The 14,982-nt window shown below is 33.3% G+C and overlaps 1 protein-coding gene across 2 annotated transcripts in view; it reads right to left on the reverse strand.

The window, feature by feature from the left end:
* The window catches only part of Ric1 (RIC1 homolog, RAB6A GEF complex partner 1), a 96,632-nt gene that overhangs the window by 34,805 nt on the left and 46,845 nt on the right, over positions 1 to 14,982 (reverse strand). For both annotated transcript variants that reach the window (XM_010620828.2, XM_010620827.2), the window contains exons 7-11: positions 12,012 to 12,103; positions 8,199 to 8,287; positions 3,302 to 3,446; positions 2,526 to 2,574; positions 1,382 to 1,534 (exon numbers count right to left, since the gene is read on the reverse strand). In XM_010620828.2, coding sequence (XP_010619130.1) covers positions 1,382 to 1,534; positions 2,526 to 2,574; positions 3,302 to 3,446; positions 8,199 to 8,287; positions 12,012 to 12,103 — 528 coding nt within the window. The remainder of the gene's footprint in view (positions 1 to 1,381; positions 1,535 to 2,525; positions 2,575 to 3,301; positions 3,447 to 8,198; positions 8,288 to 12,011; positions 12,104 to 14,982) is intronic.

Raw genomic sequence — 14,982 nt, forward strand, 5'->3', positions numbered from 1 at the left:
CAAAGAAGTGCTTGTGTGTGTATGCATGCCTGTGTGCCTCATGACCAGCTGGGGGGAAGATTAGGAAAATGTGGTGCACACCAGTTATCACTGCACTCAAGAGGCTGAGGCAGGAGGATCACTGAGTTCAACGTCTACCTGAACTACACATGGAGACTGTCTCAATAAACAAACATAAAACAAACAACTAAAAAAAGATCAGGAAAACAAATAAATGGATGCTGGAGAATCTTCTAAATCATGAGAGGAAGGAGAGAAGCATTACATCTGTAATATGGCTTTAGTAAAATTCAACAATCACTTACTTAGTGAAATGCTTGCTTAGTGCCAAAGACTAAAAAGTCCTAAGAATATTTTGAAAAAGACAGCTCATGCTTTTAGTAATTATGTCCTCGTTTTCAATTAGAAGGCCAGTGTTCTTGACAGTAGAAGACTTTTAACTATTCATACCAGATGGAATGGCACCCTATTACTTTACCTTTCCATTTTAGTTCAAACGTTGTCTTGAAATAAAACTCAAGAGTGCTTTAAAATTATTACTTGGGATGTGGAAGGGCAGGAAAAATACTCTTATTTTTCAATTTCAGCAATGTATCTGGGATCCAGGCTATTTTTTACATTATTTTTCAGTGTGCTAAAAATTTTAATTAGGTTGTTGTAACAAGTATCTTTAAAATGCCATTGTTGACAGATCCTAAGATTATGTACTCTTAACATGCAATCTGAGGGCTGAGGATTTAGCTCAGTGGTTTGGTGGCCTGTCTTGCAAGTGCAAGGACCCAAGTTCAATCCCCAGTACCAAAAAGAAATGTAATCTGTATTTTATATTATCTATATAATAATATATATTACTCTAGCTTGGTAAATCTGGGGACTTTTTAGTTGAATAAGTATAGGGAATAGTACATATTCCAACCCCTACATTTTTATTATGCACAAGTGCATATTTGAGACCCCAAAGTCCTATAATAAATTAATCTTTACTGCTTTGTTTTAAAGCCTTATTTTACACAAGAAAAATAGTGTTTTTGTATTGTTTTTTTTAATTCTGTGGAACTGCTACTAATATTTTCCCTAAGTATTATCTGGTGAACAGTCTGAGAAATCCTATTCAGAGAGTAAGTAAACATAGTTATTCAATATAAAAAGATTGCTCATGGTCCTATTAAAAAAAGAAAACACCCAAAATGTCAAAACATGTTCAGAAATAAGATTTTCGTATGAGTTTAATATAAACTTAAAAGAAAATATAAGAATCACAGAAAATACACAAAAAATAATATGCCAATTGTAGGAGGATACTTGACATCTACGGGTCATAAAGGTCTGAAATTCTGACATGAAAGTCACTAAAGAAATCAAAGAGTGTGAGTACACTTACCATACAAGGGTTTACAGTCAGTACACTCTTGATAAACTGAAATAGCAGAATGCTGGGCTGTTTAACTATTCTCTTTAGGTCAGCCTCAAGCGAAGTGTATGGAGAACAAGATCCACTGATCACCCATAGGTGATAGCCTTCTGCACCCCAGCACTTGGAACGAGAGAGGGACAATATGTCAAAACAACAAAAGGTTATTGTTATTCTTTTCTAACTTCAGTATCTGAAATAACCAATGACAGTACTATAAGTGACTTCCAAAGATTGAAGAATCCATGGCAACACAGAAAAGAGTCATACCTTCCAGGTATATCTTAGCTATCTCTAGAGGAAACCACTACCACTGCACTCTACCCAGAATGATGAAAACTCTAAGTACTATTCTTAGCTTCAACTTCAGGATTCCAATCCGAAGAAATACGTACTGCTGGGCCGGGTATTTAGCTCAGTGGCACTGCACCTGCTTTGCAAGCATAAGGTCCTGAGTTCAATCCCTGGTACCAGAAAAAAAAAAAAGAAAAAAAGGAAATACCTAGTGCTTTTGCTAACTTCTCCATTAATTTAATTGGCTGTTTCTCAAGTACAAAAAACTTTACAGATGAAGACCCAGATTATCTAGTAGCAGCTCAGCAAAGAAGCACTTACAACAGATGCAGCCTTGCAGAGAGCAAGGCATATTAGATTGGAAGCTGCAAGAGTACCAGTTTCATTCCAGTTTGGCTTTCTGTTATGTTACTTTGACACAGTTATTTGGTTTCTCAATGTTTAAGGTCTCTCCTCCATAAAGTTTGAAGATTCAAATAAATTTTTCCAGGCCCATTCAATTTCAATGTTCTACAATTAGATTCCATGATAGTTTTTTTTTTAAGCGATTCTCAATTTGTGAGCCAAATAGTAATGGGGTGGAAGAAGAGATCCATGAATAATTGCAAAATTTCAAAAGTTCAAAAGTTTTACATCTTTTGCAAATCTTTTCTTTATGTTATGATAAATCTTCACAAGCTAATTAAAGACTATATAAAGAAGATCTCCTGAGCTAAAACATAGCTTTGTGATTCTCAGCCCAATATCAGAGGGAAAAACGGGGGGAAAAAAGAACCCTCAAGTTTTTTATCCTATGCCAAGTTTTTATAAAAGTGCTTACCATAGAATTGATCTTAAGGGGGTCTTTTTTGGTCCCATCAGACCTATAACTGAAATAGAATAGAAACTTAATTTGAAAGAGTTTTCCAATTACATATAAAATGCACACATTATTCAGCTTTAATTTTGAAAAATCAAATTGATTTTGCTCCTTCAAAACAGAAATATATACTGCATAAAGTAACACTGGAGCCTAGTACACCTAGGCATTTCACTCAGCTCCATTTTTCTAACTCCAACTAATTTCCTCACAGCATCATGCAGCTTAGGAAGGTATGCTCAGTTCATCAGGACTGAGGCTCAGGACAGTATATAAAAACAGCAGACATGTCAACCCGTTCCTGTCAACCCATTGTGTTAGCTTACATTAACCCAATGAGATAATGTAACTTTTTACTTCCTACTAATTATTTTGTACATGGCTTATTCTTAGTGGATGATAATTTAAGGCAGAATTATGTCTGATTCAGTCTTAAATCTAACATGAGGTCATATATACAAAAGGGGTTCAATAAATAAGCACATTTCCCCCTGGTACTGAAGATCAATGTGTGTTTTTAAAAAATGAATTGTCAGTTTTAAGAAGGTGGATGTTTGGAGAATCGACAAATTATAAACAAATTCATTCTGAATATTACAAACAGTTTTGGGGTAAGAACCAAGTAAGACAAAAGGGTAATTCTATGAGCCAAGGAATGAAAAAAAAAATATAGATAGATACACAGATTGTCAGGGAAGTAAAGTTATTTTATCTAAGATCTGTTTTTATTGACTTACGCAAAATCTCCTCCAAGTGTACAAATCAGCTGGGCTCCAAATACACTCCATAAGGAAAAGCCTCCATATTCCCAGGTCACTATTACAACACTATTGTCAGGAGACCATCTGATCAATTTAACAGCTCCCGTTTTGTTCCAAATGTCTATTAAGAAGTAGTGAGAAGAGTTCAAAATCAGTGATTACTTAAGATATGGTACTTTAAATAGTCTTTATCTTCAAATCTAAATGAGGAAAAAGGCATAACTACTTCAAATAGTAAGATGCATGCTACTGATGTAGGGTTATTTTTAAAAAGGCCACTAGTCTTTGTCTGATTTAGAACAATCTCAGTGTACAAGTAATTAATAAGCAGTGAAAGGCGTTCTGTTCATTATTTACTTGAACTACCAATGTATAATCTTCAAAATCTGCTTTTGTGCAAACCAGCTTCTGTAAAATGGAGATAAGGTTGCAGCAAACAATGTACTTAGAGAAAAATTTATCAAGGCTTTACAAAGTCTACATGATAAGAATGATAAAAATGTAAAGAGCAAATTTATATTTCTGGCAGTACAGCAATGAGAACTTAAATGACACTGAAACAATTTAAGATTCTGAAAATAATATTTAAATAGCTCAAAACAACCAAAAAAACTGGGATAAAGTACTTTTTTCCTGAATTTATTTGCCAACTCCTGGAACCTCGACTAATACCTCTGATGATTCCTAACATGTCAGGGACAGGAGATTCAGCTCAAAGCTTGTCCAAAGGTTAGAGTTTTGTCTATATTCATGGAGGGTGGGAGGGGACACGGACGGACAACAAATCGTTGCTGTGTAGAAATTAAAGAAACAGCAAGAGAGATTTCTATGTTTCATCTATGGTACTGAATAGAAACTAAAGCTCCCTTGATAATCTGCAGTCACAAATCAGCTGTCAGCCTGAAGTATAATTTGTGGTTTTAAAAAAACTCAGAGAGCACAATGTAAACCTAAACGGCCAACAGAAACACAAGCAAATCCTCTCTGAAAGAATTCAAATGCACTATCAGTCTTTAGGCACTCATACAAATAGCTTTCAAAACAAAGCTAGCTCTCAGTCAAAAATCCTAAAATATACAAACAAATGAATGAGAAACCAAAGAAATAACTCATAGCAGCAACAGACTCAAAAAGTCTCCAGCTACTAGGACTAACAGACACAGGATATAAAACATGCTTTTTAAGGTTAAAGAGAAGATGAAATTAGGAACAGGATATACAGAGACTGGAAAAATTAAATAATCCCTTTAGAAAGAAAACAGTAACTAAAATTTAAAAATTCAGTGGACGTATTCAAACAACACATTAGACATAAATGAAGAGAGAATCAGTGAAGCCAAACAGTGATTTGGAAAATATATCTAGAATGCAGTCTAAAGAAACAAAAACATGTAAAGCCAGGTGTGGTGGCACACGCCTGTAATCCCAGCACTCAGGATGAGGGATCCCTGCAAGTTCAAGGTAAGCTTGTGCTAGTAATGAGTTCAAGGACAGTTTGTTTGTTTGGCTAAAAATGAAAATACGTTACTATCATAAAAACTTCACTGAAAAAATTCCAAAGGAATTATTTCAGGAAAAGAATGGTCCCCATAGGAAAGGTATGAATCATTAAAAGAGATAACAGGCAAGATTATTGGTATACTGTATATGTGGGTAGCGTTGAGGCAACATCAATAGTTTATTTAACATGAGGTACCTTAGCTTTTTTCTAAAACTGATTTTTATTATTAAATTTGATTAGATTTATATGGGCACTTTCAACTTCTTTTATTTTCTTTTAACATCAAAGTAATGTGTAGTCTCAGAACAATCGTTCTTAATATGAGAACCAATCTAAATCTGTGAGGAGGATAAAACAGTTTGGAAAATGGTTCCCAATTACTAATTCAGATATAAGTAAAAGTACATTACCAAATCATAAAACATATCATAATGAGATTATACTGCTGTTACATACAATTCTGGAAAGTCACTGATCTCAACTTAAAAAATGGATTCATTCATTATCTATTATGTGCCTCTCACTAAGATCAATTACCTTGGTATAAACAGATGGGAATGACTCTACCCTCGAGAATTATAGGATTACAGGATTATTTCCCTTAAACTATTAAATTCAATAAAGCTTTATATATACGAAGAAAGACATTGGAGAGCACAACAGAGTACAGGAGGGAATGGTATTTTAACTAGATCATTAAAAAGAGACTAAGCTTGAGGTATATAATGAAATATGAATATACAGTGTAACTTCTATGTAGAAATATGAGATATTTCAGGAACAGAGAATAGTGTGAGAGATAAAGGAATCAAACAGTATGGAGATATTTAAGAATCTATAGGTATTGTAGTCTGGTCAACTAAGTAAAATTTAACACTATAGTTCTCAACCTATGTACCAAGGTATAACAAAACAATCCAGAAAAAGTGTTCAATGAAAAATCAATGTGAAACCAGAAATGTGTGTGTTTGTGTCTAATTTGACTCAGTGTCCATGTTTAAACATGAAATAAAAATATTGTTTATATTTTTATTTATAGCTACTTTTTAAAACATGCTACTAGGTTGCTAGTACATAGGATTTATTCAGTAGTTAAATAGGTCTAGCTATTTAATAAACAGATCATTGGAAGTTTCTTTTAGCTTAGGGGTACTACATAAAAATTACAGAAAGAGCATGGCGTGAGCCAAGAAATCATGACATGAGGATTTTGGCAAAAGGTCTTTTATGCCACATATGTGGTAGACACTGTTGGGTGGTTAATGTAATGCCTGTTTCTTTTCTATTTATTTTGCTCCTATCTGCTATAAAGGACTAGAAAAAGCTATCATTTCCAACTTTTGCTTGAAGCCCATCCATGGTAGCCATTTGACATTTACTCCCAATTAGATGGAAGTAGAAGACAGAGCAAATAGGATGTGGGGTTCCATCTGGAAACATTTCTGCTTTCCTGATTAAAAAGTAAATTAACAAACAAATAAATAAAATCATATGTACCTAGTTTCCTCCTTTCTTTTTGACTAAAATGCCTAAGTAATTCTTGGAGCTCAGGAGTTACTCTGGGACCATGAAGAAAAGGTCAAATGAAGGTCAGTAGTTAGCCTGCCTTTGGATTTCTTGCTATTTGAAAAAAGAAATCTTATTTGTTTAAACCATAGTAAGTCAGGGTTTCTGTTACTTCAGTTAAAAGTATTTCTAATGATAAAGAATCTAGAACAGAATCTGTGAACAGCAGAGACTTATTAAAGGGTTTTAAATTTTTTTGTTTGTTCTTGGGAATCCAGCATTTAGAACAGTGTCAAGTGCATGGTAGGTACTAAAAAAAATTATTGAGTAAATTAAATTGAAAGGCATAAAATAACAGAATGAAATCAGTTAAGAGATTACAGCAAAGTCCTGAGAAAGAATGCAGGACTTAAAACTGAGGATTAAAAAAAACCTGTGAATGAATGTAAAAGTTCCCATAGTCTAATTATGCAGAAATCTTTGAGTCACATAAAATCTTGTATGTTCTAATAATATTACTTATAGCATGTATCATTTAATTTAAAATCAGCATTTGTTACACACTAGTACAGTAGCCCCCATTTTGGTGGTTTTACTTTTTCTATTTTCAGTCACTTGATGTCAATTCTGGTCTGAAAATATTAAATGGCAAAATTCAAGAAATAAAAAAATGCATCAAATTTAAACTAACACCATTCTGAGTGGCAGGATGAAATCTTGCTCTGTTCTACTCAGGGAGTGAATCATCACTTTGTCTACTGTATCCATGCTACCTGCCCAATAGTCACTTAGTAGACATCTCAATTATCACACTGACTGTTGCAATCTCTCAAAGCTTGTGCTCAAGTAACCCTTATTTTACTTAATAATGGCCCCAAAGCATAAGAGCAGTGATGCTGGCAATTCAGATATATCAAAGATCAGCCAGAAAATGCTTTCCTTAAAAGGGATAAAGTTACAAAGTTCTATGATAAAAATGAATTTTCTATCTGTTAAAGTGTGATAGAAAAAGAAACTTGTGCTAGTTATGCTGTTGCACTTCAAATTGTGAAAGTTATGGTCATAACAGGTGATAAATACACTGTCACAGAAAAGCATTAACAAATCTGTGGGTGGAAAACATGAACAGAAAACATTCGTTGACAGCAGTGTTGCACCAGAAAGCACTGACCCTATATAAAGACTAGCAAGGGATTCCCTGAAACAAATGATAACAAGTGAAGGTTACACATGTTGTAAATAGGTCTGGACTAAAAAAATGTAAAAATTACTGCAAACTCTACATTTGCCAATGAAGAAGTTACCACCACATTTCTGACAGACTTGAGTAAACTGGTAAAGAAGAAAGGATATGATTCAAAGAAAATCTTTGAAGAAATCGGGCTCTCCTGAAATAAGAAGCCTAACAGATCTTGTATTCATAAAAGTACAAAGAAGGCACTAGGCAGAAAACATACAGTAACTCTGATATTACATGGCAACATCTAAAGGAATATGATAAAATCCAGGTGCAGTGTACAAAGAATCTACATTTGAAAGAGAGACAAAGACAAAAAATGCACATTCACATAACTTTCATTAAAGTATATTATTCCATAATTATTCTATTAGTTAATTTAAATTTTAAAATTAATTGTATATTTTTATAGAGTACAGCATGGTAATTAAATACAGGTATACAATGTATAATGATCAAATCAGGTTACTTCTTATTATGCCTATTTTTTGCTATGTATGTACACAGTATACAGAACGTTAAGTATTATCCAGGGTTTCAGGCATCCATGGGAGGGTGTTGTTTTGAAATGTATCCCTCATAGATAAGGGGAAGGGAGTAACCTTATCAAAAACACTTAAAATACTCACCAGGATACTGCTTTGCTGTTAGCTCTAATTTATGAGATAGCAACATGGCTCCAGTGGTGTTATCTATGGTATAAACCTGCACAGAACCACTGTGAAAATAAGCAAACAGAAAAACTTTTAATGAAACAGGACAAATAGAAAAAGTATTATTATGAAAACTCTTACATTCTGCTGGTACAAATGTAAAGTAGAACAAAACCAATTTGTAAATAATTTCCAGTGATCTCATGAATTCAGAAAAATGCATATTGTATAATCCAGCAATTTCATCTCTAGATACAATATATCCAAGAAATTCTTATCTAATGTCTATCAGTAGACATATAATATTCTCTAAACTACCATGTATAATTGCAGCAAAAACAAAAAAATGAAAACAACTTGAACAGACCTCAATGTGAGGAAAGAAAAACAAACTGGTATATGCATATAGTACTAATACCATATAGCACTGAAAAAGAAATGGGATTCAACCACATGCATTAATTAGCACAGGCAGCATTTATATTGTTGTTGTTGATGTTTTTCTTTTTTTGGTACCAGGGATCAAACTTAGATCCTTGCACTTCCAAGGCAGGCTCAGAGCCACTGAGCTAAATCCCCAGTCCATGTATAAATTGTTTTTTTTTTTTTTTTTTCAATTCAAGACACAGTTGTTAAATACACTGGTGGTTTAAAAAAGTATAGCAATGAGTTAATATACATGAATTTTAGATTAGTGACTACTCAAGTAGAGAATGGAGACTATCAAGGAACAAGCAGACAGAGGGCTTCAACAATACTAATAATGTGCTATTTCTTGTGCTGAATGATAATTTAGACAGATTATCACTGTATGTTTTATACATCATATGCTCTTCTGTGTATCAAATAAATACATATATATATTTCACTTAAAAACTCTTTACAAGGGTCAGACTTATGAAGGAATAAAACCAAAACTAAAAACACTATGGTGGGGGGGGTAAATTGGGGATTAAACCAAGGGCTTTTGCACTGAGCTGTATTTCTAGCCTTTTAACGACAGGTTGTTGCTAAATCACCCATGCTGAGCTCAAATTCAACATCTACAGGTATGTACCATCAAACCCAGCTTCTACATTACTCCTAAGCTACATTTCAAAACCGAACTCCAACGCTCACTTTAAAAACTCATTTATGTGTGTGGTGCTACACTCAGTTTAAAAATTTAACCCCAAAAAATTGATGATGACCTTTGTCACCACAAATGATCAAATTTAGCATCCTCAATTCTGGTGCAATTTGACACTGTTGTTAAAGGAAGTATATATCATCACCTATGACTAAAATGTTTAACTGGAATCTACTTAAACCATTAAATACAGCTAGATTTTTCAAGATGGATCCTTTGGAAACTGGAATCTTGAAAGAATACTGGTTTCCTAACTCATTTTTTAAAGTACATGTTTGCAGTATGTAATGATCACATTTATGACAAGGAATTTGTACATGTACACAACATATTTTAGCTGTTTTATTTTCCAGTCTCCTTACCTTCCCCTCCTTCCAACCCTTCTTTCTCCTTCTTAAAGACACCAGCTACAGACCAGTGCTCAAGGCAATTAACCCTAGAAAGTCCTGACAAAGAAGAGCTGGAAGCTATTGCCTGGTAAGTCACAGAGGTACTATAAAAACAAAAACAAAAATTTGAACCCTAACTCACGATAATGCCAGATGTGCGGACAGACTTCTAAACATGACTGAAAGGCTACAAAACCTAGATTCTAACTTCATTATCCTAATACAGTGACAGTGAACTTTTTAGAGCTCTCAGTGATTAAAAATAGCATACTACAGCACATGTGCCATAGGTTCACCACTGTTCTAATACTTTCTAGTCGTTTCTAGATTCCAAAATCTGGCTTAGCTAGACCCCCAGATGATATACCTGAATGCAAGTAACATGGGAACTTGTCACTATTCCAGTTTTCTCTCAAACTTGTATTTGCTCAACAAGAACCAGCTTTCAGGTTAGTTGTTAACAGGTGTTAGAGACACTAAATGCAATTGTAGGGAAACAAGGAGGCAAATTTGGATTGTAAGACTAAAGAAGTGATCTAAGACAGTATGGTGGCACATCCCTGTAATGCCACATCTCTTGGGAGGCTGAGGCAAGAGGATCACAAGAGTCCAGTCTAGGTAACTCACAAATACCCTGTCTCAAAATAAAAAATAAAAAAAGAACTGGAGATGTAGTTTACTGCAAAGCTTCTAAGTTCAATTCCGATGGAAAGGCCCTAGGTTCAATCAGTTACTGGGGGAAAAAAGTCAATATAATAGCGTGAAAATAAGAAAAAATGGTAAGAATTGGTATAGATAAAAGGTAAGTAAACAAAAACCAAATATAATTCAAGAATTTTCTTTCATTCTTGTTAGAACAAACAAGCTATAAAAGAGATTTTGGTAGTAACTGGGTTAGAGTATGAAATGGGTAATAGATCCTATTAGTTATTTATCATTGTTTATCTCATGTACAATAAAAATACTGAGTTTATGTAAAAGAATGTCTCTGTTTATGGAAACCAAGAGATAATATAAATGTCTATCAGTAGCAAAGTGGATAAATTATGATATATTCGTACTAGGGGACATTATCTGTAAGTCTATATAAAAAATTAAAACTATTCACAAACAACATGGATGAATTCACAATGTTTACAGAGAGAAACAAGAAATAAAAGATAAAATGATTTTATTCCCATAAAGTTCAAACAGAAACAAAGTTATATGTGCAAGGAATATATACACAGGTAGTTAAAGTATAACAAAAACTAAATGATTATCACAAAAGACAGAAAACTGTTACTAATGGAGTCAGACAGGGAACCAGATTTGCAATTAGAAGTAGTGAGGTCAGACTTTATGAAAGACTGGTGATGTTATTTCTTGTCCAATTATGAACTGTGTATCTGGATTATGCATTATTTGGTATGATTATGCATTTATTTTATAATATGAAAGTAAAAAAAAATGATTCACTTTACAAATAAATTATTGGGAAAAAAAGACCACTCAAAGTAGAATTAAGGTGCTGATTTTTAGTAGTTATATAACTTATACCAAAAAAAAAAAAAAAATTTTTTTTTTTTGATACTTAGATGGAGATCATGCAGCCAGAGCCATACTAGACATTATGTCCTATAGAACTACTATAGGTCAATTTTATATTTCAGAAAGCTTTAAAAACTAAAAGCAATATACACATTGTAAGGCAGCACTATGATAATCTTTTTATTTGAGCTATAAGCTAAACAAAAGTATCTTTGTTTTAACGTATCCTGGGTTTAGAACTGTATTTATTACACAGTAAGTATACAGATATTCATTGAATGAATTATTTTGATTTTATTTTTAAAATATACATTACATGAATCAAAGAAGTTTATTTTATGTATGAGCTTTAAGTATGCTCATTAAGTAAAGTACAGACACAAATTTGACGTTATTACCAACACTGATCTCTTAAAAAGGACTTTAAGAAGGAAAAAATATCTTAATAAAAAATACCTTTGGATTTTATATTAAGGATAATTCCCAAATTATGACGACATGATAAAGTTTTATAAGCATGTTAAGATATTTTGAATTTTAAAAATTACTTTTGGCTGGGTGTGGACACATGTCTGTAATCCCAGTACTCTGCAGGGTGAGGCAGAATTGCATATTTGAGCCCAGCGTGGGCAACAATAGTGATTGAGATTCTGTCTCAAAGTAATAAAATAAAATTAAATTAAATTAAAATAAATTATTTTGGCAATAATTCTTAAAATTTCAGAAGTCTGTATCAATTACCTTGTACAACCAAATGCCATTAGCCGATATTTGTTATTTACTGCTACACATGTTCCATCAACAACATCTTGTGGCCAAACTCCATGAAGTTGCTACAATAAAGAAAAACAGTTAAGGCTTAAAAAATGTTCCTACAAATTTAATCAATATAATTTTCTTTCAATAATCATGTGGTTGCACAAGGCTTCATGTGGATATCTGTCTCATCAGGACTACCATCGGAATAGCCTGCCTTAAAACGTCGAGCCTTTCATTAATTGGTTCACTAAATATCCCAAGTGAACTTAATGTATTTATAAAAACACACAAAAAAGGTGGATATTCAATCTCTAAACATGAAATAAATGAAGGTAACTTTTGTTGCAATGTAAACCTTTTGCTACTAGAAACTGTGCCTCATTTGCTCACTATTAACATTCTAGTAGGTGTACTGCAACATTCAGTGTTAAGTACCCAGTTAGTGGAAAATAGTAAATTTTATTTGTTCCATATTCTGGAAGCAATTTGTTATTTGTCAGTTCCTTACTAGTGTTTGTTATTCCATACTTACTATATAGTATGGTTAACAACATAAAAGCTTAGCCCTAACTCAAATGATTATTTGACCTTTCCAAACTTTAATTTTCTTATCTGTAAATTTCCTCTCATCATGATGGCTCAAAGATTTATACTACTTAATTCAACAATTAAGCATTCACTACATAAATGACATCATTAATCTTACATGCTATTCAATTCCACATACAGATACAAAAAGATTTATTATAGCTAAATCTGAACAGATTTAGCTCAGTCTGTCCTTGTCAAAACAGACATTTAGCTTATAAATAAGGCAAAAGTCTGACCTTTACTAAACAAACAAACAAAAACTAGTACCATGCTATTAATAAGGCACTTTACTTTTGAATGATTTCAATAGATGTTAGAAGATGCAATATACTCACAATGGTTTGAACCATACTTTTTTTTGTTTTATTTTATTTTTTTGAGACAGGGTCTCACTATGTAGTTGAGACTGACCTGGAATTCACTATGCAGCCTAGGCTGGTGTCGAACTCACAGTGACCCTCCTGCCTCAGCCTCTTGAGTGCTGGGATTACAGGCATGCGCCACCACGCCCAGCTCTGAACTATACTATTTTAAAGAATTCAATCAATTCCAAAAGGAGTTATAGAATCTATCTAAACACAGAGCAGTCATGTTCCACTTAAAGACAGGACATGCTGATAAATCTTTTGTTAGGCAATTTTGTTGTGCAAGTTATCAGAGTGTATTTCCACAAATTCAGAAGACTATGGATGATAACTAGGCAATATAATATTATGGGACCACCATAAAATACATGCTCTATTGATCAAAATATCATTACATGACTGTATTTGCTTCTTTCAGAGGAATTTTTCAATACGAATTAAAAACCTAGAAACTGTTATGAAATTACTTCTTTTGATCACTGCTTAAACTAAAATTCATTCTTATAACAAATATTTCCAGGGTGTGTACTATTCAACAGGCATTGCCTTAAATGCTGAGGTGCCTAAATCCCTACTTATATCCTTGCTTTATATTTTAGTAGAAAAGATAAAAAATTATACAGTATAGTATACGTGAGGTTGGTAAAAGCTTTAAAAAGTTTGGCAATTATGGCATGAAGGGAATACTGTATAGGGGAAATGTATTTTTGTTTAACATAAACATTTAAGTTCCCCCAAATAATTACAATCATATAGGCAACTTATCAAAAATGAGATTTTTTTCTGAAATTCATCTTTATACATTGACATGTGATCACAAATTATTTGAATTTTTATTATTTGAATAGTTGATAATAGAAAATATTTACAGTATTAAGAATATTAAAGCTGATGGCAAGTACAGAACAAAAAACTTTAAAAACCTGAAATCCATTCCAATTAAACAGAGCAAACTGAATATGACTATTTAGCTTGATTCCTAAACTCCCAACTTTTAAAACAGAAAAGACCCCCCCCCAAAAAAAAAAAAACCTGACAAAGAATGGGAGAAGAGGCAGCAATGGAGCAATGGACAATTCTGGAAGCTGGGGAGCACATGAATGAATGGAATCCTTAACTGGAAGGAAGGAATGCTGAGAATACCTGAATTTACCTTGTGGATTACACAAAAAGCTTGAGAATTCAGATACTGTGTTCTGAAATGCTTCACTAAAGTAGGATTGTTTCAATGTTTAAGAAGTATGTAGGTTCTCCCAAAATACCTCCTCAATGCTGAGTAAGAAATAGCCCACCTCCACTCTAACAGAAAATTGGATATTTTTCCTTGGAGGAAAAAAGGGAAAATCAAAGTAAGTCAAAGTTCAAACCTTGAATGTGGACCCTGTAGTCTAGCTCCATATTTCAAATCCCAGAACATTGTGGGTAGCCAGATAGCCCCAGTAAAGTTATAAAGGACCCTTTCCCAAATACACTAAAGACAGGGAGGGAAAGAGAGGTGAAGAGTAAAAGAGAAGTAGAGAAGGGGATGAGTCTAAAGATAGGGGTTCCCTAACTAAAAAACCCATCAGCTCATCCTTACTAGATAATCAGATTGCCAAATTCATCAAAACTCAAGAGTTTCTGGTATTTCAATTTGGGGGGTGCCTCTGTCACAGCAGCAGAACCCATATATTAACTATCCATATAATAATCATTAGCTATCAAAGGATTCTATACAAATACAAGGATGATGATAAAAACATCGAAAAAACATCTGCCATATAGGCCAGAAAGCACAAAGCATTTCTTCAGTAAGATGAAACATAGTATGTTTAAAAGAATTGAGAGGACATTTACACAATTGGCAGCCAGTTTCAGGTTAAGCGCTGAGTACATAAAGACTAAACAAATGTAAACAAAGAATAACCAATTCTCAATGGGAGAAAATATGTAGGAAAGGAGAAATTATGACAAAATACTGCATGGCTCAGTACCAGCAGTTACTTATGGATAAAAAT

Source organism: Fukomys damarensis, unplaced genomic scaffold (genome assembly GCF_012274545.1).
Source record: "Fukomys damarensis isolate Sample0158 unplaced genomic scaffold, DMR_v1.0_HiC HiC_scaffold_31, whole genome shotgun sequence".
NCBI classification, from domain to species: domain Eukaryota; kingdom Metazoa; phylum Chordata; class Mammalia; order Rodentia; family Bathyergidae; genus Fukomys; species Fukomys damarensis.